This window comes from Hemibagrus wyckioides, linkage group LG07 (assembly GCF_019097595.1).
Source record: "Hemibagrus wyckioides isolate EC202008001 linkage group LG07, SWU_Hwy_1.0, whole genome shotgun sequence".
Taxonomy (NCBI): Eukaryota; Metazoa; Chordata; class Actinopteri; order Siluriformes; family Bagridae; genus Hemibagrus; species Hemibagrus wyckioides.
Window position 1 is genome coordinate 9,974,158 of NC_080716.1, and position 21,973 is coordinate 9,996,130.

At 39.1% G+C, this 21,973-nt stretch overlaps 2 protein-coding genes across 3 annotated transcripts in view; one reads left to right on the top strand and one right to left on the bottom strand.

Moving 5' to 3' along the window:
- The first annotated feature begins 7,360 nt into the window (after positions 1-7,360).
- clul1 (clusterin-like 1 (retinal)) lies at positions 7,361-10,349 on the top strand. Its single transcript, XM_058395384.1, has 7 exons — positions 7,361-7,484; positions 7,600-7,748; positions 8,290-8,460; positions 8,813-9,230; positions 9,558-9,680; positions 9,856-10,070; positions 10,158-10,349. Exons 1-7 carry the CDS (start codon positions 7,382-7,384, stop codon positions 10,347-10,349), a joined length of 1,371 nt encoding a protein of 456 aa, XP_058251367.1. The 5' UTR covers positions 7,361-7,381.
- A 4,479-nt stretch (positions 10,350-14,828) lies between these two features.
- yes1 (YES proto-oncogene 1, Src family tyrosine kinase) overlaps positions 14,829-21,973 on the bottom strand; it is a 38,101-nt gene continuing 30,956 nt past the window's right edge. For both annotated transcript variants that reach the window (XM_058394942.1, XM_058394943.1), the window contains exons 11-12: positions 20,565-20,696; positions 14,829-17,486 (exon numbers count right to left, since the gene is read on the bottom strand). In XM_058394942.1, coding sequence (XP_058250925.1) covers positions 17,278-17,486; positions 20,565-20,696 — 341 coding nt within the window. In that variant the 3' untranslated portion in view covers positions 14,829-17,277. The remainder of the gene's footprint in view (positions 17,487-20,564; positions 20,697-21,973) is intronic.

The following is a 21,973-nucleotide window of genomic DNA, read 5'->3' on the forward strand; positions in this document are numbered from 1 at the left end:
AGCGATCCAGCTCTGCCTGCTGATAGGTAAGGTTTGTGACTTTGTTGTCACAAAAGGGAGGAATATGTGGGAAATTTTAAATAACAAAAATTTATATAAACTAAAGAAGTAGAAAATCATTGAATAAAAGCTATAAGCCTCCCAGACTGACTGCAGAAAGCTAGGGATTTTGAGGAAGTTTGGGCAGCTACCCCAAAAAGAAGGAAGTTCATTAAAGTCAGTGCACAGGCAATGGAAAAAGCTTAAAACCAGTAATGAAGCAATGGGGTCATTTTTTGGCGAAAAGGAATAGAGAGCACACGCATGAGACAAAGTAATAGAAATCAGAATAAACATTTGTCATGGTAAGATGCATGTAAGAAACCACCAATCTATTACAAATAAGGCTTCACAGTGTACTGTGGTAGAGTAGGGATATTAAAGACAAAGACCAGAACAAAGAAACCTATAGCAGGCCAAATTATAAAGTTTCATAAGATTCAAAGTGAAATAAAGTTTTAGAGTGAAATAAAGCTTCAGAGTAAAATGAACAAAAACTTATAGACATGCTATGGGCTTTACAAATTGGAGAAACTCTATGATCTAATGCAAAAGCTAGGAGAGGAAACGTGACCCTTTTTGAAGATAACCAGAAGCTTGCAAAGGCAAGAATAGAAAACTTGCAAGGGGGAGAATATTTGTGTAATGAGCACTACATGCCCTGGAATGTGATTGAACAAAGGCTATACAATGAGACTGGAAAAAATGATCAAGCAAAGTTTGAAAAAAGGAACATGTATGAAATATATATAAGGACACTGAAGTCCAGTGGGACTGATTTGTTTGCTGTCTGCCAGTAAACCAATATCATCTGAATCCAGTCTTCGTGAGATTGGCTGTTTATTCTTTTAAGATTTGATTGGGAATTTTATTGTTGTATTTTAGTTGTTGTAATTTAGCGAGCTAGCCTGGCCAACGTATGGTGAAGAAGAAATCTTCCCTCAGTAGATAAAAAGGTTACTGAAAATGAATGAATGAATGAATGAATGAATGGTGCTATGTCTACTGTAAGTATCAACAAGAATTATTTATCAGATTACATCAGTTTCCCCTTTACCCCAACCACAAAAATAAAAATGACTTCTTGTTCACACAGTGCCTCTTTGTGCCTAAGTGACCATGAGCGAAAGTAGTTAAGCTAGTCACCATAAATGGTTAATAAGCCACTCAGCTCATATGACAGTTAAATGTGGGTACGGTAAAGCTAATTTAAACCAGATTCACCACTGCTGCATGCTCCTGCATGGCTAAAATACAGTGCTGTGTTGATCACTGAAGCTTTTTTCAGCAAACTAGAAAAGGTGAAAATAGAGATGTACACAAACCACTTGGCTCCCTCATGAATAATTTCTTTACAAGCTTGTGTTTCACTGCACCTCTTAGTCCCCCTATAGCCACTAGCTGACAGTAATATGAACACAGCTAGAATGCTCCAGTGTCACTGTTGGGTTGAAAATAGTTAGCCCACCATAAATATCTAGCCAAAAGTGTTTTGTGGTTAAAAAAAGAGCTCAGCTTTCTATCAGACATTGGTTCCTGTCATATCCTACCCTTTATACAACATTAAACAAGCCGAGAGAGCAAGTTTGCTCAATTTACCATCAGTCATTTAAGTGTGACTGTATTGTGCTTGCACAACCCTGTTTCCAACAAGCAATCACCGATCACCATTTTCTTCAACAACCAGTCCCTGATCATCTTTGGTTCCCAATGACTAATCCCTGATCACCACTGTTCCCAGTGACCAATCCCTGATCCCCATTTTTTCCCAGTGACTGATCACTATTGTTTTCCAAGGTCCAATCACTAGTCACTATTGTTCCCAACGGCCAATAGCTGATCACCACTGTTCCCAATGACCAATTCCTGATTCCCATTGTTTCCCAATGACCAATCACGGGACACTATTGTTCCCAATGACTAATCCAAATGTGGGATGTGGTAGCTTAGTGGTTAAGGTGGTTAAGGACAGTTGTGAGTTTGAATACCAGGTCCACCAAGCTGCCACTGCTGGGCCCCTGAGCAAGGCCCTTAATCATAAATTGCACAGTTGTATAAAAAATGAGATAAGTTATAATTCGCTCTGGATAAGGACGTCTGCCAAATGCCAAATGTAAATATCGATCACTATTGTTTCCCAATAACCAATCACTGCTCACCTTCTTACTTTATTTTCTTATGCAAGTGATCATGCTATTCTATTCTATGAATCTCCAAATTAGTAACTATGACATATGTCATTTGGTGACATTTTGAGCATTTTGCAACATGGGTCAGAAACTGACATCAGTGAAAGGATAGATGAAAATGAACACAAATTGTGCATGGAAATAGATTAGCTATAGTTTCTAACTGTACACCTCGTGGTTATGGGAAACATGTGGCTTAGTGCTGGTCGAAGCTGTGAGCATCCAGCATTTTTGTGCTGTTTTTGATTACTGACCAAAGAGAACTCATTTTCTGGGTCAGAGCCAGTTATGTGAAGAGGGCACTTTGAAAAAGTTATGCTTTCAATAATGATGACTTCAAGAAAAATGCATAAATATTCAGACATTTGGTCAGTTCAACATTCTAAGTAGTTTACACAATTTGAAATAATTAGACTTTTACCAACCAATAATTTAGACCAGGGGTGTCCAATCTTATCCACAAAGGGCCGGCGTGGGTGCAGGTTTTCATTCCAACTGAGCAGAAGCCACACCTGAGTCTACTGAAAGCCAAGATCTACTGATTAGCCAGATGGAATCAGGTGTAGCTTCTGCTTGGTTGGAATGAAAACCTGCACCCACACCGGCCCTTTCTGGATAAGATTGGACATTCCTGATTTAGACTTATTTACCAAACCTTTAAACAATTAAAAAAAGATTTAATAGATAGTATGTGATTTAGTCATGTTTACTGTATTTGGTATTTGTGTATGTATAAATACAACTGTATCTATATATCAGCTATAACAATAAAGTATTTATCTACTCTACGCTACTCTAAGAGACTATTCTGTTGTTCTTAATAGCTTTACTAGCTTAGACCAAGCAAAACGTAATGTTTTACGTAACTGTCTAACAATAGAACAATAGTTCTAGATCTCAGGTTTTCCAGAAGTAGTAGCTGTGCCTGGCTTGTATGTGATGCAGCATATGTTGTAAACAAGGGTGATGAAAGAAGGCTTGAGTTACTGTGTTGACTCCTGGATTAGCAGGCATTAAAATCTTTAATTGGATCACCTTTGGCTCATCACAGTATAAATAGAAGAGTTCAGGTAAAGATAAACATCACGCTCACCCTGCTTGAAACACAGATTCACATCAAGCTACTGGAAGTTTTTGGTGAGTATTTGTGATTATATTTTTGTAATCACTACTTAATAGTCTTTTCTAAACTTGTGCCTTAGTTTCATAAATAATAAGCCATGAAGTACTTCTATCTTTGTGATATTGATTTTCATGTTAAAAATGTGTTTGTTGAATTGCTTTATGTGTTTATGAGTATATCTTTCCATGAAACCTTGACCTGTAATGAACATAAACATTAATGCAGTCAATTAGATGAGAAGTATTTGATGCGTATTGGATAGATAGATAATAATATAAGCCTTTATTTGTCACATATACATTACGGCAGAGTAAAATCATTATTATTCATTTTTTGCATGTCCCAAATATAGAAGCTGGGGTCAGAGCGCAGTGTATAAGAGATGAAACTACTTTACAACAAAATATGACAATGAGAAAGTTATATGAGGTATATGAGCATGTTTGAAGGACGTCCCAATTTTAATGTACAACTTAAAGCTTAAGTAATGAATTGCTTAAGCGCTGATGCTGTAGTTAGAATAGAATATCATCCTACTAACTTTTGCACATTGTGTTGTGTAAGCTAGTTAATAAAAGGGGACAAGACTGTTTATAAATGTAGGTGACTTCATAACTTAGTTATAAACTAATCCACACATGGCTAAACAGCTGATTGTGTTTAATTTTTTATAACAGTTTGGCTCAGACAGTACTTCCAGCTGCAAGGTTTATATGTGTGTTGCGATTTATTTAGTAACATCTTGCGACAGGGCTGGTATGGTGGTTGCTCCAGACAACAGAGTAAAAAAACATGGTTAACTGCTCCCAATTGGTGCAGCTCTCTCCCCTGCCAATCAAAGCAAAACCAAATGATCCTGGGCATCTGCGAGCTCATGTATGTGGAAATGGGTAAATAAAGCACTTTTCCTCAAAGTGTGTTACACTGCAAAAATAAGCGTGTTGCAACAGAAACCAGGGAGGAATTTTTTTCATGTGGTAAGGCTTTCAGTGATATTTATTTTCCTTTTTTTGGAGTGAGTCTTAAGCGTCAGCGTTTTTGTAACACTTAGAGGTAAAGCTGATCCTTTAACGTCTCAGACATGGGTTTTCAGGATGAATGCAATTTCTCAAGTAAAATGCCTAATTTTTGTTCTTGTTGTATTAACTTCTAGAGACAGAAAACGTTAGCGTTGAGAGGGAATGGCTACTTATAGAGGTTATAAGTAATACAGAAACTAATTAGTTTTATGCAAACATAGCTACAATTACAACTAAAATGTGTGACGTGTCTTTCTTTAATTAATAAAGCTGTATTTCTGATGTGCTGCTACTGAAAAATAATCACTAACAGCAATAACGGCAATACCACCCCACTGCTAATTCATTTCCTATAAAGAATGTAATGCCCTATAAGGCCATGTTTTACTCTTTCACTCTTTCACAAACTTTCACTCAGGCTTTTTTGACCTCACCTAACTTTTCTCAGGTTTGCTTGATCTAGTGGTTTGTTTTTCCACACTGACCGGAAATGTTGTTCTGCTAAAGTAAACCAGGCAGTCCTCAGTACACACAGGTTCCCATCTTACACGTGAACATCCTTTGTCACCTTTGTCATCCTTTGTAAACTGAAGCTCATGGTCACAAGACCTCAGGTGCATGCCAGCACACCTTATACGAAAAGACTCCATTTAGCACAGAATGTATTATAACTCATAACTCCTTAACCTTTGAGTGGATTTCTGATGGCATGTATCAGTCTCATATTCACTCAGTTAGTGGCACCTAGCCAAAATGGTGGTATGAGATAAATTATAAAGATAATCATTCAAAAATTATTTTTGCTCAACATTTACATGTACTCAAGATATTTAGGAAAAGGAATAGTTCAGCGATGCATCATTATCATTAAGTTAGATTTCTTATTGAGTTCCTATATTTCTAAAACCTTTTGGCCAGCTGGGGATTGAATTAAATTCAGTTTCATCCAGAGCTCAACAGCAAAACACAAGCAATTCTAGAAACAATGTCAAGATGAATTTATTGACAATTTTTAATATAAATGTGGTTTTATATCATGTATTTTTTTTTTATATTATATTTTATTGTACTAATATTTAATGTATTTAATATGAGTGGCTTATAATAATGAAATAATTCATAGAACAACAACAACAACAATAATAATAATAATAATAATCATCATCATCATCATCATCATCATCATGAATGCGTACACCAACAACCTGTCATCAAACCACCTTAATTAAAATATCATTACCTGTAAAATATTACACCTTGGGTTGTCTGAAAGGTTGCAAAAAAAAAAAATCCTTCCTTTGGGCATCTGACAAAATGTAGATCCTAAACTTCAGCAAGACTTACTGGAACAGCTTGTGTTTGGATGTTTTGGCCATGAACACCATAAGGACAGGAAAACAGTGACTGGAAACAAGGTAAAGCTCACATATCACCGGTAAAATATAGTGATGGATTATTGCTGCTTGGAGGCTGTTTTGCAGCTGGTCCTGGAGCTCTTGTGAAGATTGATGGTATTATGATTTCCGCTGAGTACCAGGATATTTCAGCCTCAAACTCTGTTGCATCTGGAAGGATTTCTCTGCAAGTGTTTCCAACCTTGTTAGACATTGCAGGAATGTGCAGACTGCTGCCATTCTCTACAGTTCAGGAGGCTTCACCAGATATTAATTGTGGGGGTGATTTGAAACCAGTGCTTAAAAATGACATGACAAAAGTGACATGTCTGTCTCATAAAAACACCTTTTTAAGATTTTAAGCTTAGTATTAAGATATCATTCATCGCATGGCATGTTATTCTTTGTCTGGATTCATTTTAGCGGGTTTCTTTAGTAAAAGCTGGAATAATTTGAACTTTGACTGATGATGTGAAGTGGGAAAAGTACAGCCCTGTTTACTGAATGCTTGCTCTATGACTGCAGTTCCTCTGCCTGAGCTCCAGCTCCCCTTAGTGGTCATTATAAAGTTGTTATTTAACACGACGTCCAAATTCTTTTCGTCTACAGTAACAAAAGATTGACAGAAACTTAGCTTATTTAATACTTTTAGACTTTAAAGTTGTTTTAAATTCAGATTTAGCTTCTTCTTTTTTTAATGGATTGTACAAGAAAGAAAGAAAGAAAGAAAGAAAGAAAGAAAGTTTCTCAGTCTGTAATAGTATAAGGATTAACTGTGCAATAATTCTCCTTATGGGAAAACTACAAAACAGTAATAAATTTAGATTTAAGCCAAATTCTAGACATTTTTACTTGCCATCTTTTTTTCTATTGGCAGTTGGTTATTTGGGACAGCATGAAAATCTGTACATGAGCTAATATTATGCTTATTTTCCATGATATAGTAGTACATCTTATCTATGCGCATCCTAATGGTATGGAATATGCCTAGAAATCACGACTGGTACATGAAATTTAATTTAATTCCCACGTGTTTTTCTGGGTCACCTTCATTTTTGATACTGACCACACCCCCTTGGATGATGTCACAGTTTTTTTTTTCTATCAAGCATTTCCACTGTTTGTGTTTTTGGTTACATGAGTTTTGGCTTTCCTTAAATCCTTCCAAAGTAAATACTAACTTGGGTTTGTCGGGGTGAATCTGAATTTGTTGCTTGTGCATGGCTGCTGACTTGCAGTTTGCTCCACACATAAAAACAGACTCAGTACAGAAATGTCCTGAACCACTTTTTGCTGTATTTATGGAAAACATGAGTAGTTAACTACTTTTTCCAATTACTGGTCAACAGTAAAAAAAATAAAATAAATAAATAAAATAATAATAATAAAAGCCATATAACCCTTGTGATCTTGTAATGAGAAAATCAAGCATATTTATCATTTTTTTACTTGGATTGCACTGGATCTTGAAAAATATATCCTCTGTTATAGGGTTATATATAACCAAAGAACCCTTTAAGGTGCTAAAACATTTCTATCAGTGGATTCATATAGCTTATGAGTAAATGTTGGTTTCTTAACTAGACTGTACGAGAGTGGAGTGACTGTAAGGAGAAGATGAGGGCGCTTCTGTTCTCTCTGGCTTTCCTGGCCTCTCTGAAGGTTTTCCACACAGCTCCTGGTCATGCTCCACCAGCTGTTACAACACAAACTCTCAAACGTGAGTCTGACACTACAACATCTCTCCATGAGGTTAACTCTGCTTTTAAATATGTTTATTCGACTGTCACGTATGGTATCATACCGCTGATGGATGTGTGTCCTGATTGTTTTAGGACTCTCTCTGGAAGTTGGGAAGCTAGTGGATGAGGAGGTGCTGAGAGCTCTTTATGGCGTTAGACAGATGAAAGAAGTGATGGCTAGCAACGAGATGAAACATGAGCAACTGATCAAGACGCTTCATAACAGCAGAGAAAAGAAGAAGGTTAGTGTCTAATATGTGCAGTGTATATAGTGAAGTCTTCAGGGTTAAATTAGTACTCCCTTTTTAGGCTTTTTAGGTGTTTCAGTCTGCGAACAGAATGGAAAATGACAGTCAGTGTAAACAAATTAATTATTTTATGGCCGCAAGTCTGATATAAAATGAGTCAGGACACTTGGACTTCAGTGGGAGACGTTTTTACTTCTGGTGGGATAACCTTATACAGAAGTTCAGTGGTTGGATATAAAGCACTTGGAGGCATCTTACAGAGTGAAAATGGGTTTGATTTCACCATTTACGAATTTTTTTAACTTTGTGAATTCATAAGTATTTCTGTTTTAGCCTACAAGGGGCAATATATTTAGAAAAAAAATCTACTTTCATATGAGCCATTAAGCACCACTGTGGAGTGTACCATGAAAAAGAAAAAAGAAAAGCCTGGTTAAAAAAAAAAAGATGGAAGGTGCTGAATTTAACACTTCTGGTGTGAAATAAATTATAATGATTTAGTGATTTAATAAAACGGCCCTCTGTCCGTCAACAGGAAGTGTCAGAGATGGCTCAGCATGTGGTAAAGAAGTTGGACGAGGCTGAGCAGGAGTGTAAGGAGACTTTGAAGACTTTGTGGGATGAGTGTCAGCCTTGCCTGCAAGACGCTTGCAAGAGCTTCTACAACAGCACCTGCCGTCGTGGCTTTGCTACTTTCTCCAATAAGGTGGGACGAAGACTGGACTGTATCCTGAGACACGACACACCGACCACACTATGCCATTTACTTGTACCATAACATTATTAAATTCTCATTCTCATCGGTCAGAAAGTGTTGATTAGTTTTTCTATAAGTATATCCATTTGCAATAACATACTGAAATGCTAATGCACAGTTGCTTTATATTCGATGGAATAATGTATTTAGTCTTTGACAGATTTTTATGTATATGTCCAACTCCATTGTTTCCACTTGTCTTTACCATTTTAATTTCCACTTTTTAGGAATATAAATATGTATACGTATGAAACTGATTCTATGCAAACTCGAGTGATGATGATGATTCTTTCTTTTTTAGCTGGAAGGCTTTTTCCACAGGGTAAGCACACACTTTGGCTTGATTAACACCCAAGAAGAGCTCACGATGAACAAGAGTGAAGAGATGCCTGACTTGGATTTGAAGAGGATAGAGGACACATTTAATGATCTGGTCTCCAGAGTTGACACCCTGGTAACCCGCAGCATGGCACTGGTGTTCAGATTCCATAGTAAGATGGATGAAACTCTGCAGCAGGCCTTCACTCCAGAGCCACAGGAAGATAAGAAGATCAAAACACTAGACTCTGACTTTTTACAGGGAGTAGGAGTAGGACTCAAAGAAGTGTTGGAGTCGTTTGTTGACTTTACGAGCAGCGTGTTGGATGAGTTTGAATCTGTGATCACGCAAGCCTTTGATGACCTACATGGGGTCATGGAGGAAGCAGAGACAGAACAAGGTTAGAGTGTTTGTGTAGGCTTGGGTGTTATAGTCCAGGGCAGCCATGTTTGTAAGAAGCAAGGTATTCTGGGGATTAGAATTTGTTGGTGATTCCAGTGTCTTCAGTCTTCCAGATCATTCTGAAATATCTAGTATGAGGAAGTGAAGGCTTGTGAAAATCTGTATTATGTAGCTTTGTCATAAAAATTTGAAATCTAAATGTTCAGTATATTTATTTATTTATGAATATTAGGCAGAGAAAAGATGAACAGACCAAACTGTAAAATAACTTTTGGCTCCCTACAGATTATGGTGTAGTGTAATATCTAGTAACACTATGTTTCAGAGAAGCAGCTGCTCCCTGGATTCATTCAGAACAAGAAGTTGTGTAGAGATCTGCGCAGACAGTCAGCAGAGTGCTGGCAACTCCAGAGCAAGTGCCAAGCCTGCCAGGGACCACTATTCTCTGGTAATGATACCCCCAAATCAGCATAAAAATCATAAAAAAAAATGGACAATTATGTTGCTATAATGTTAATTCATATTAAATATAAGTGAACTGCATTGTGTTGCAGTCTGAGTAATGTGATTTGTTACATATGGTTTGTCTTTGTTACTGAAACATGTGGCGATGCTTGTCTCAGAGTGCCCAAGCATGCGGGAGTTACATATTGAGCTGAATGAAGTATCTGAGCTACTGGACATTGCTAAGGAGCAGTCTGATGAGGTTCTAGGTATCGTGGAGCGTCACACTGTGGACACCATCAGCTGGATCAACAACATGGCTGCCCAGTTTGGCTGGGTGGCAGAGCTTGCTGATGGTGGCGTCATGAATCAAAACATCTTCAACATCACTTCGGTGAGTGGAAACTGATCCTGAATAGTGAAATTACAGACATGAAAAATGATGAATAATCAATGTCATGATGACTGAAACTCATATCAGGTGGAGAATGAGGAGACAGTTCCAGGAGAAGAAATAAAGGCTCCAGTGGCTGACACTAAGGTTGAGGTGAACATCCTGAATGCTCCTCCTCTTACACTCACTGTTCCAGGTAGCCTGCAGCCACAAGATCCTGCTTTCATCCAATATGTAGCCAATGAGGCTTTGGGGTTCTACAAACAGAAGATGAGGTAAGATAGAGCTGCAGGTCCCACAGTCCTGGGGGCCAGATTTTCATATGGTTTAGGGATTTCTTTGCCCAAACCCTACAACAAATTACTTGATGTGTTTGAGCAGGGAAATCACCAAATTTTGACTCCAGACATCCAGAGACTGATATACATATACATATTTCCAGTGTAAAAAAGCATCAGCATTGACAATCATTTTATAATCATTGAGCAAAATATTAGCATGATCTGGGCCTAGTAGACATTTTGATGTGACTTTTGGTTCTACACCCAGACATTTCTGCTACAGTGCTTTGAAGATTGGATATAAACAAAATGGATATAATGCTGGCTTAAAACTTCAAGGTAGTTGTATGAATCAACTGGATGTTGGATATCACTTCTGACAATGTCACCTTTCTGATTTTAGGCCAGAAGATGCTTGAGACTGGAGACTGGGAGAGAACTAAATCTTTTACACTTGGATACACAAATGTAGCTGTAGAATTGTGATATACCTGTTAACATGGGCAGACATTTTAACTTCTCCAGTACAGTAAACTAAAAAGTAAACATTTCAACATAATGGTTAAATACACCAATCAGCCATAACTTTAAATCCACCTGCCTATTATTGTGTAGGTCCCTCTTTTGCTCTGACCCATTGAGGCATTGACTGCAGACCTCTGAAAGTGTGCTTTGATATCTGGCACCATGTTAGCAGCAGATCCTTTCAGTTGTGAGATGCGACCTTCATGAATCAAACTTGTTTTTCTAACACATCTCACAGATGCTCAATCGGAGTAAGGCCTGGGGAATTTGGAGGCCGAATCAACAACCTGGAAACTCTTTGTCATGTTCCTCAAACTTTTTCTGAACAATGTTTGCCGTGTGGCAGTGAGGATTATCTGCTGGAAGAGCACACTGCCATTAAGGTATACCTTTACCATGTGTACCTGGTTTGCAGCAGTGTTTTGTTAGGTGGTATGTGTCAAAGTAACATCCACATGAAAGCCCTAGATATCCCAGCAGTACATTGCCCAGAGCATCTCGCTACTTCTGTCGGCTTACCTTCTTCCTATAATGCATCCTGGTGCCATGAGTTCCCCAGGTTAATGACAAACAAACCCAACTGTTCACATGATGTAAAAGAAAAAGTGATTCATCAGACCAGGTGACTTTCTTCCATTTCTCCTTGGTCGAGTTCTGATGCTCTCATTCCCATTGCAATTGCTTTCAGTGACGGAAAGGGGTCAGCATGGGCACTCTAAATGGTCTGCAGATAAACAGCCCCATTCACAGCAAGCTGTGATGAACTGATATCTTTGTATCATAGCTAGCATTTACTTTTTCAGCAACTTGTTCCACAGTAGCTCTTCTCTTGGAACAGACCAGATGGGCTAGCCTTCATTCCTCATGTTCATCAATGAGCCTATGATCCTGTTTACCAGTGGACCGGTTGTCCTTCCTTGGACCAAATTTGGTAGGTAACTGCAATCTGCGTACTGGGAAACAAGTTTTGTAGATGCTCTGATTGAGTCATCTAGCCATCACCTTTGTCAAAGTCACTCAGATCCTTGCACCTGCCCATTTAACCTGCTTCCAAAAAATCACACTTGAGAACTAACTGTTTATTTGCTGCCTAATATACACTATATTGCCAAAAGTATTCGCTCACCCATCCAAATAATCAGAATCAGGTGTTCCAATCACTTCCATGGCCACAGGTGTATAAAATCAAGCACCTAGGCATGCAGACTGTTTTAACAAACATTTGTGAAAGAATGGGTCTCTCTCAGGAGCTCAGTGAATTCCAGCGTGGAACTGTGATAGGATGCCACCTGTGCAACAAATCCAGTCGTGAAATTTCCTCGCTCCTAAATATTCCACAGTCAACTGTCAGCTGTATTATAAGAACGTGGAAGTGTTTGGGAACGACAGCAACTCAGCCACGAAGTGGTAGGCCACGTAAACTGACGGAGCGGGGTCAGCGGATGCTGAGGCGCATAGTGCGAAGAGGTCGCCAACTTTCTGCAGAGTCAATCGCTACAGACCTCCAAACTTCATGTGGCCTTCAGATTAGCTCAAGAACAGTGCGCAGAGAGCTTCATGGAATGGGTTTCCATGGCCGAGCAGCTGCATCCAAGCCATACATCACCAAGTGCAATGCAAAGCGTCGGATGCAGTGGTGTAAAGCACGCCGCCACTGGACTCTAGAGCAGTGGAGACGCGTTCTCTGGAGTGACGAATCGTGCTTCTCCATCTGGCAATCTGATGGACGAGTCTGGGTTTGGCGGTTGCCAGGAGAACGGTACTTGTCTGACTGCATTGTACCAAGTGTAAAGTTTGGTGGAGGGGGGATTATGGTGTGGGGTTGTTTTTCAGGAGCTGGGATTGGCCCCTTAGTTCCAGTGAAAGGAACTCTGAATGCTTCAGCATACCAAGACATTTTGGACAATTCCATGCTCCCAACTTTGTGGGAACAGTTTGGAGCTGGCCCCTTCCTCTTCCAACATGACTGTGCACCAGTGCACAAAGCAAGGTCCATAAAGACATGGATGACCGAGTCTGGTGTGGAGGAACTTGACTGGCCTGCACAGAGTCCTGACCTCAACCCCATAGAACACCTTTGGGATGAATTAGAGCGGAGACTGAGAGCCAGGCCTTCTCGTCCAACATCAGTGTGTGACCTCACAAATGCGCTTCTGGAAGAATGGTCAAAAATTCCCATAAACACACTCCTAAACCTTGTGGACAGCCTTCCCAGAAGAGTTGAAGCTGTTATAGCTGCAAAGGGTGAACCGACGTCATATTGAACCCTATGGATTAGGAATGGGATGTCACTTAAGTTCATATGCGAGTCAAGGCAGGTGAGCGAATACTTTTGGCAATATAGTGTATCTCACCCCTCCACAGATGCCACTGTAACGAGATAAGCAACCTCTCAGTGGTTTTAATATTACGGCTGATTGGTGTATATCAGCTAGAGCAAGGTGTCAGACATACAGTCCAGTAGCTACAGTTTGAGGAATTGAACAATGATGGAAGACATTGTATAGTAAATCTATATTCTGAAATGTTTATTCTTGAATGTCAGATATTCTGTATTTCAGATTAATGCTGTAATGAAATACACCGTGTTTGTGAGTTGTTATGTTATTGGTCTTATAAACTTTATTATTTATTTTTGGTCCAGCCCACCTGACATAGCACTGAGTGTAACGTGGCATGTTAGTTAAAAATGCCTTTGCTCTAGACATCCTTGCTTGTATCATGCTGTGTTTATTTTTTAAAAAAATGCTCTAATATTAAAGAATAAAAATAATTTTAGGCTTAATTTATTTGTTATTTTAATTTGTATATGCAGTAGATCAGTGTGATATAATGCACCTGGTCTAACGTCTCACATAAATGAAGCGTTATCTGAACATCTCTCTCATTTTTTTTTACATCCTGACAAACACACACACACACACATTACTTCTCTTATTTGTTTTCTTTCTTTCTGCAACAATTGTGGGACGTACAAGCCTTCATAACCTACCTTTCCGTCTACAACGTTCATGCTAATACAAACTGTACTACATTGTGCTGTGTCAGACCATCCTTTTGTGCCAAAATTAACACCATTAGAACCTCAACCCTGTATTACATATAAGATTTGAGATATTTGACAACTGCTGAGTAGCTTTTATAGGAACAATTACTTCATGGTGTTTCATACAAAACTCACTCCTCTACCAGAGAAATGTGGGTTTAGTTGTAACACTAGGGCTTGTTTTGGTAGTGACAATTGCACTGTGACACTGCAATGCAAAAATATAACACAGTTCATCAAATTGCACTATCTGAACACCAGAGGTCTCAGACTGTACAAGCCATATAATTCAGATATACAGAGAACATTGCTGGTCATATTTGTGCTCTTTAATGGACAGCCTGCACCATTACCAGGAACCATTTATAAGTAACCAATAGCCCTATATTGCAATGACTGCCCTGTATTTTATTTTATATGCTTACACAACTGCTAACAAAAACTCTCTTCAGTAAGATTCAAACACTAGCTTGCCTCTGTGTTTTATGGTGCCCGAGATAGAGACGGTAGAAATCGGGCATTTTAGCCACCTTTATTTCCAGTTAAAATAGTGCCCCACTGATACACCCGCTTAAGCATTTACTTTAGCAGTGGAAATGCTTCATTTATTGCATATATTGTCCTCCGATATTTAAATAAAAGTGTAACTTTTAAATTTATCATTTATTATAAATACTTTATCATGAATAAACAATACAGCTTTAGAATATCAAGATTTACGGAATAAAATTACTGAAATATTACAACTGACCCCACTCTTCCCTTTGACTTTGACTAAACGGTGCTACTGCATTGCAGCATAAAAGGAATATTTCGTCAGTCACTTTTTCAATCCATGTTCCTTTACTGAAAGCTGAGCTTTAAAAATCATGCGAGAGCTGTCATGCACACAAAGCCAGAGACAAGTCAAAAGCATTACGTACAACTTTATTTTTTCACTGTACAAATTATTCAGGTTAGTAATTTGTTGCCAACATGACGGTACACACCACCTCCATAACTCGGCTTCAACCCTGCAGCCAAAGCGTTTCAGTTCTGTTCTTCAAGTCTCCATGAAAGAGCAAAAGAGATTCATCAAACTGGTCCATAGCCCTTTGAAAACCACACAGATCTCTGGGAAAGGGAAGGGAGGAGGGGTTTGTTCTTCGGACAAAACCCCCTGAGACCAAAACAAAGGGATAATGACACAGGAGAACAAAGGTAAGTCCTCTCTACTCTCAGAAGGCTTTTCAGCTTTACTTTCACACAATGCTAGTGTCTGGTTCACATGAAGTGCATTTAAACTTGCGTTAAGAACCACCAGGAGACACAAAACTCTGTAAAGCACCTCTGTTTTTTTAAAAAAAAAAAAAGTTACTGAGGTAATGGACTGTTGATAATTGACCAGCTTTAAACACCAACTAAATGTCAATAAAGGTGAAATTTAAACACCAGCATGTGTTCAAACACCACCTTAAAATCTTTCTTCTGTTCGCAAAATGGAAGGCAATATTCTTTCCCCTATCTCGTTCAGCACAATGTGTTTCACAACCCTCATGTCACCCAGTGGAGGTGTAAAAGCGGCCGTAACATCGCTCATCGTAATTCTTACTGTCAACCTGTGGGGGACGACAGAGTTGCAGGAAGTGATGGAGCAGCCACGGAAAAGCATGACAAAGCAGACAGAGCTGTGGGATTTTCATCTCCTCATAAATGTATCTCAGTGATACAAACGCAAAAACGGTTCTGTTCCAATATGAAATGTAGGGATTTTATTTCTCCATGAAATCAGCTTTTGTCATAACACGGTATGAACAAATAGCGCAGACTCTATTGTTGATTCCAGCACTAAAATCATCAATGCATTAGTAGATCCTCTTTCAACACATAATTGTCAAGCTGAAGAGCTGATCTGATTTAAAATGGCATATTGGAAGTGTACTATTATAATGAAAAGTAATAAAAACCAGATTCTGGGCCACTGCAAGCCACCAGAACAGCTTTTGGACAGATCTTGGCAAATTGATTCTGCAACCCTCTGAAACGGTACTGTAGAGATCGAACATCGCTTTTCCAAAAGACTGGACTTTAGGTAGACGCGCTGTCTGAAACATCCCTCCAAAAAGCTCTCGTAGGTTTTGGAGTGAGATGAGAATTGGCGAGCGTGAAGGTTGTAGCATCATTTTTCATCCTCATTAAATTATTCAGTAAGCCTCGATGCCCTGTGGATCCTGAGAGACTGCACCCATCAGGATAGACATGTTTAATCCTAGGATAAAAGTGATCGTTGTAATGATTTTGCACTGACCCAAAATTTCTCACACAGCATAAAGCTACGGCAGCAGAAGTGACTAAATATTTTTTTTTACGGCAACAGATTGTGTTTAGTATTGGGCTCAACTGTAGTGTTTTAGTAGTAAGATCAAAATGATTTGAATCGGATAATCCATGGAAGGAATACATGTAAGTCAAGCTACTGAAAATATAATGGCTGTCGAATGCAGAAGTACAATTTACATACTCTATTAAACAATAAAAAAAAAAAGATTTAGTACAAATTTCACGTGCACATATTTTCCCAGAACTGGCACTTGGCTGAAATGACAAGGGGCTCGTTGTCTTAGTGTATGGTTAGTGCACTCTTAAAATATTTCTTTTGGCTGGCACTAAGAGAAGTTCACAAATATAAATCATCAATGATGGATCATGTTATAACAGATTACTAAAAAGAAAAAGAAAAAAAAATCATGTTTTTTCCATTCATAAAAATCTTACCCATTTATTTTCCCAGCACTATTTTAACTTAAAGTCAAATCCTTTTTTTCATCTTTCTCATGCTCACACCACTTACACTCTACTCATACATTCATATTGGCAAATATTCTCTCTCTCTTTCTCTCTCACAGCGTCACCGACAGTCTTAGGCGATACCGTCGTTTTCAACCACAGTTATTGGTCACTTTTTAAAAACAAAACTATTGAAATTAATGGGAAAAAAAAAAAGAGGAGGTGAAATGTAAAGTAAAAAATCAATGACAATAACAAAAAAGAAATCAGTTCTTGATCTTAAAACAGTCAGAAAAGTGTTTGGTGGAAAATAAAAACAAAAGGGAAAAAAAAAGAAAAGAAAAGACATTTACGCAATCAGCACTACGGTCGTTACACTCTCTCCTCCGAACCCACATGCTCGATTCCTGACTGAACTTCACTTCACACTTATCCTGAACTCAACCGAGGGTTAACGAAATGCAAAAAGGTGTTACATGGTGCTTCCTACACCGCTGCAGAAAGAACAAAATAAAAAGAGGAATAGGAAGTGTGCACGGATGGTTTAGGGAAGGAAGCAGCGAGCTGGTTTGGGACCAGGCAGACGGCTCTACAGGTTGTCTCCAGGCTGGTACTGTGGCTCGGTGGCGGTGAAGTAGTCCTCCAAGAAGGACTGGATGTACTCGAAAGTGGGTCGCTCGTCAGGGTCTTTCTTCCAGCACTGATGCATCATCTCATGCAGCGACTCAGGACAGCCTTGAGGACATGGCATCCTATACCCCCGCTCTACCTGCTCCAGAACCTCTCGGTTCACCATGCCTACACAAAAAACATGTACAGAAGTGATCAACTTATGTGTAGACCTATATGTGTCCAGCCAATATACAGTCAACTTGAGAACTACTGGCACCCACGGTGAAGAGTGGTGAAAAACATAAGAATAAGAGGGGAAATAAAACAAACAAAAAAACCCCCACATCATTCAAATTCATACAAAATCTTATACGAAACATGTTCCCATTAAGTTTACTTGAGTATTTAAGTAGTGATCCATGACTTCCTGTTTCGTTGGGATATAAATAAGCTGGCAGTGTGGTGAAATACCACCAATCATTGGTCAACACCATGAAACAGAATGTGTTGATCTTAATAAAATCAGGAAATAATTACAAAAACAGAGCTACATGTCTGAAAAAATTCCACATGCAGCATGGGTAACAATTAATGGGTTTAAAAATGGGCAGAGCTATAATTAACCTGTCTGGAATTTGGAAGTAACTTGCAGAGTTAGCTGCATTTTGGGGATGTTCCAGCAGGATAAAAGCTTTTATTTGCATTGTTCCCAGAGAGCATTTGGAACAAAACTGTTCCAGCATGACAATGCTAAGTCCATGAAGACGGTTTGCTAAGGTAGGCATGGAAGTGGCCTGAACAGAGCCCTGAGCTCAGCCACACTGAACACTTCTGGGATGCCGACTGTGAACTAGGCCTCCTCATCCAACAACAGTCACTGACCTCACTAAAGCACTTGGGGCTGAATGAGCATACTCCAAAATCTAGTGGCAAGCTTTCCAGAAGAGTGGAATTTGTTAGAGCAAAAATGGGGGACCAACTCCATATTAAAGTTTTGGAATGGAATGTAGAACATGCACATATAGGTGTGATTTATTATTTATTGTCTTTGAATATATTTCCTCATATGAAAGCCAATCAACTCTCAGACATCTGAACGACCCCCCTTCCCCATCCTGACCAAGGGTGCCAGTAATTCTGGCGCTTACTGTACATTTTGAGCTTGCATATTTTGATACATGAGTGGCTAATCATTATTTAGATGACATAACATATTATCTGTACCAGAGTGGTCCATTAGTACCGTCTACATTTAATCAATAACTCTTATATAATTTAGTCTAAGTGGATGTTTGATAAGCTGCTCTCTGCAGCACACACACCTCAGAGTGTCTCACATGTGCTGCCTAAGTGCCTGCTCGAGATCACCTAATGAGAGCTTTGCATCAGTTTAAGTCATCATTATGGTTTGGTTCATTCTGGTTCCTGACAGCCTCCAGCCTTCATCTCCTGACTAAGGCAGCTGTCTGACATTTGACGTATGCTGCTCCTCATCACTGATGTGCAGTAGCTAATGCTGAGCTTAGCCTGTCATGAGCTGTCTAATGTGGAAGTTTAAATCCTTCAGTGTGCATAACTGATTACATGAGTGCCTGATCATTCAAGACATGAACGAGGAGCTCATCAATTACGTATGAGATCTAATGACACTGAACTGATGAGAGCCAAAGTAATGCACAGACAGGGAAAGAGGAGGGATTGTAGTCAGGCCTTGATCCTACAGGTTTTTCTGCGAATTTGCAATTTGCACATATGAAAACTTAAATGGAATGAAATTGAAATAAAAATTCTGTGATTTTATTCTTGGCTAATTTGGCAGTCCTGTCGTTTCAAATAAGAGAAAACCAAGTAAAGGTTAATGGAAATGTAGTTAATAAGCTTTTCAAATTCTGGAGATGTACTAATTTAAAGCACATTTCAGCCCGGCAGTATGTTTCAGACAGAGCCCATGAGCCTATGTTTTTGGCTAATGCAATCATGCAATAGTTAATGGCAACACATCCAAAGAGTTGGGGAGACACCTGACAGACAGACACTGCTGTAATGACAGAAGCCATCCTGTCATCATCCCGGGACTCGTACACAATGTGCTCATAGTGACTTTATAGTACACAGTTATAATAATGATTCATTTATTATTTCATTCTCTGGTGTCACCCAGAAGATGATGGGTTTTCTAGCGTCATCTCTGGCTTGCTTGTTAGGGTTCTAAATATAAATCTACATCAGATTTAAGATTTCGGTAACTCTGTGTATTAACAAAAGTGCTATCCAAATAAAATTTAATTAGGATTCTAGAGTGGTGCAATAATATTTTCCTGGAAATCACGAGTTTGAATCCCATGATGCCACAGCCATCCGTAGCCGGGAATCCACGAGGGCGAAATTGGCCTACTCTCCATTCCCAGGCAAGTACAGTGACACTATCCAATCAAGGACGTTTGTGAGCTCATGCATGCGGATGAGGGTGGATAGGCTTTCCACAGTGCCCTCAGCAGTTCAAAAAAATGTAGCTGGTTGGCTATGAATGTCTTGGACGAAGCAGGTAATAGTTGCCTCCCTCTACAGCAGGGTACTGTCAAATAACTAAATTACGAAGAACATTTTCAACATTTATTTAATTATTCAATCCTCTAATGAAAAATAAATAAATAGAACTGAAAGATGGACACTTGGAACAGAGAGGAAAGGATGAGTAACCCAGATACTGAAGTAGCTAGGAGGGTGTGGTAAAGGCAGCAGGAGGGCCTCAGGCCTGGCCAGCACAGATGGCAATAAATAAGAACTGGTGCCCAGTCAGCCTCCATGTCTGCCTCAGCCAGATGGCAGCCTATGATCGGTCATCACACACAACAGTATCCAGCAGGTGGCGCACATGAGCATGTACTAAAGTGCAGCTCACCATACAGCTCAACTCATCATGTCCTTGAAAAGGATCGACAGACAGCCTTTGTTAAGCTGGCTGCCAGTGAAGGTGTTAATTAAAGTTGGGTCACATTACAACAGCAGCTGCACTGTAGGCCTGGGTAAAAAATCTCCTAACCAAGCAGCTTAATGTCGTAGAACAAAAGAAGCATGCTCTTTGTTTTGGTCTGGATTTTGGACTGTGAGAGGTAGTGAGAGCTGAGAAGCTGGTTTGTGTGCGCGCATATTACACACCCACACACAAACTCCCGTATCTATATGTCTGTCTGTATATATGTATATACATGTATGTGTGTGTGTGTGCGTGTGTGTGTGAGAATATGTACGCATGTGTCTCACCTGGGTACGGCACTCTGCCCTTGGTGACGAGCTCCGTCAGCACGATACCAAATGACCAGACATCAGATTTGATTGTGAAGCGGCCATAGAGAGCAGCCTCAGGTGCTGTCCATTTGATGGGAAACTTGGCTCCTAGTGGAACAGAGAGTTAGCTTTCAGAATGCGTCTCCAACCCTGATGGTGTCGCAAAGCAATAAGAGTAACTCCAGTCATCCGTTCTGTAAAGTTTCAAAAGCTGCCTTAAAATAGCTCTCTTTTTTTTTTCCTTTTATGGTTATCATTTTCTGAGTTCTTCTATAAGTGACAAACTAGTTATGCATGTGACGAAAGTTATATAACACACTGCAATATGCCACACATCCTATAACATTACATTAAAAGCATATCCCCAGCAGCCTGTCACATGATCACAAGGTGCACAAGGAAACACCAAGATAATCTTACAATGTTGTAAAAACATAATTAACACCAATTCTTTACAACCATGGTTATGATGACGTAAAAGCATAAGCAAACACACACTGTCGCATAGTATATTCCTTGGTTTGATAAGAATGTCCCTTCACCTGTACATAGTAATGAGTGTTTACTGCGAGTCTGAAGCAGTGAGCTGCTCTGTAATCAGACAGCACACAAGTCCGTCAGACTCCCTAATCTAAATGCGACTCCCTAATCCAAGGATTTTCAAACTTTATACATCGTGTGTATTTATTTCATTAAAATAATCCAAATACAGTTCAGAAGGCAGCATAATAAATCTGCACCTGCAGTGATGCTTTACGTGTTATTTTTACAAAATAAAATTCTTGCTACAGGTAGATTTACCTTCAACTAAACTGGCGGCTCAGGGTTAAATAAATAAATAAATAGAAGAAAGCTGTCTGGTGGGCAGAACCTTTCATTTAAAACAAGTACAATACACCTGAGCCACAGGAAGTCCCTAAAATAGCTGTTACTGAACAGGCTTATTCCAGGGTGGAGGAAGCAATGAAGCCAGACAGCAAATCAAAGCTCTAATCAGGTCTTCCAGCAGGGGGCATTTGGGGATGCAGGGATTACAAAGCAAGCTGGTGCTGGAAGCAAACGTCTAGTTATACTGAAAGATCCTTAAAGCCTGGTTTAGGCTTTTATATATCATCAAACACTCTGCACACATTAAATTAAATCTAATCATCTAAATGGGATTATACATCACAAATCTACATTAAAGGTAGTCCATAATACTGAAGTGACGGTGTGGGGGCCTATATATTTGCTAATTATTTTTAGTTTAGGATTTTATTTGCACACATTTAACTAATATTACCTCCACAGACTGATTTCAAGGTGCACACCAATCAGGGAGGATATTTATTTAATCACAGGTTTTTATTTTTATGAATAATTCAGCTAACTGATTTTTCCCCCCA

Coding starts and splice junctions, on each gene's coding strand:
- clul1 (XM_058395384.1), top strand. CDS start 7,382: ATGAGGGCGCTTCTGTTCTCTCTGGCTTTCCTGGCCTCTCTGAAGGTT. Junction 9,681..9,855: donor CCAGGGACCACTATTCTCTG/GTAATGATACCC, acceptor TGCTTGTCTCAG/AGTGCCCAAGCATGCGGGAG. Junction 10,071..10,157: donor ACATCTTCAACATCACTTCG/GTGAGTGGAAAC, acceptor AACTCATATCAG/GTGGAGAATGAGGAGACAGT.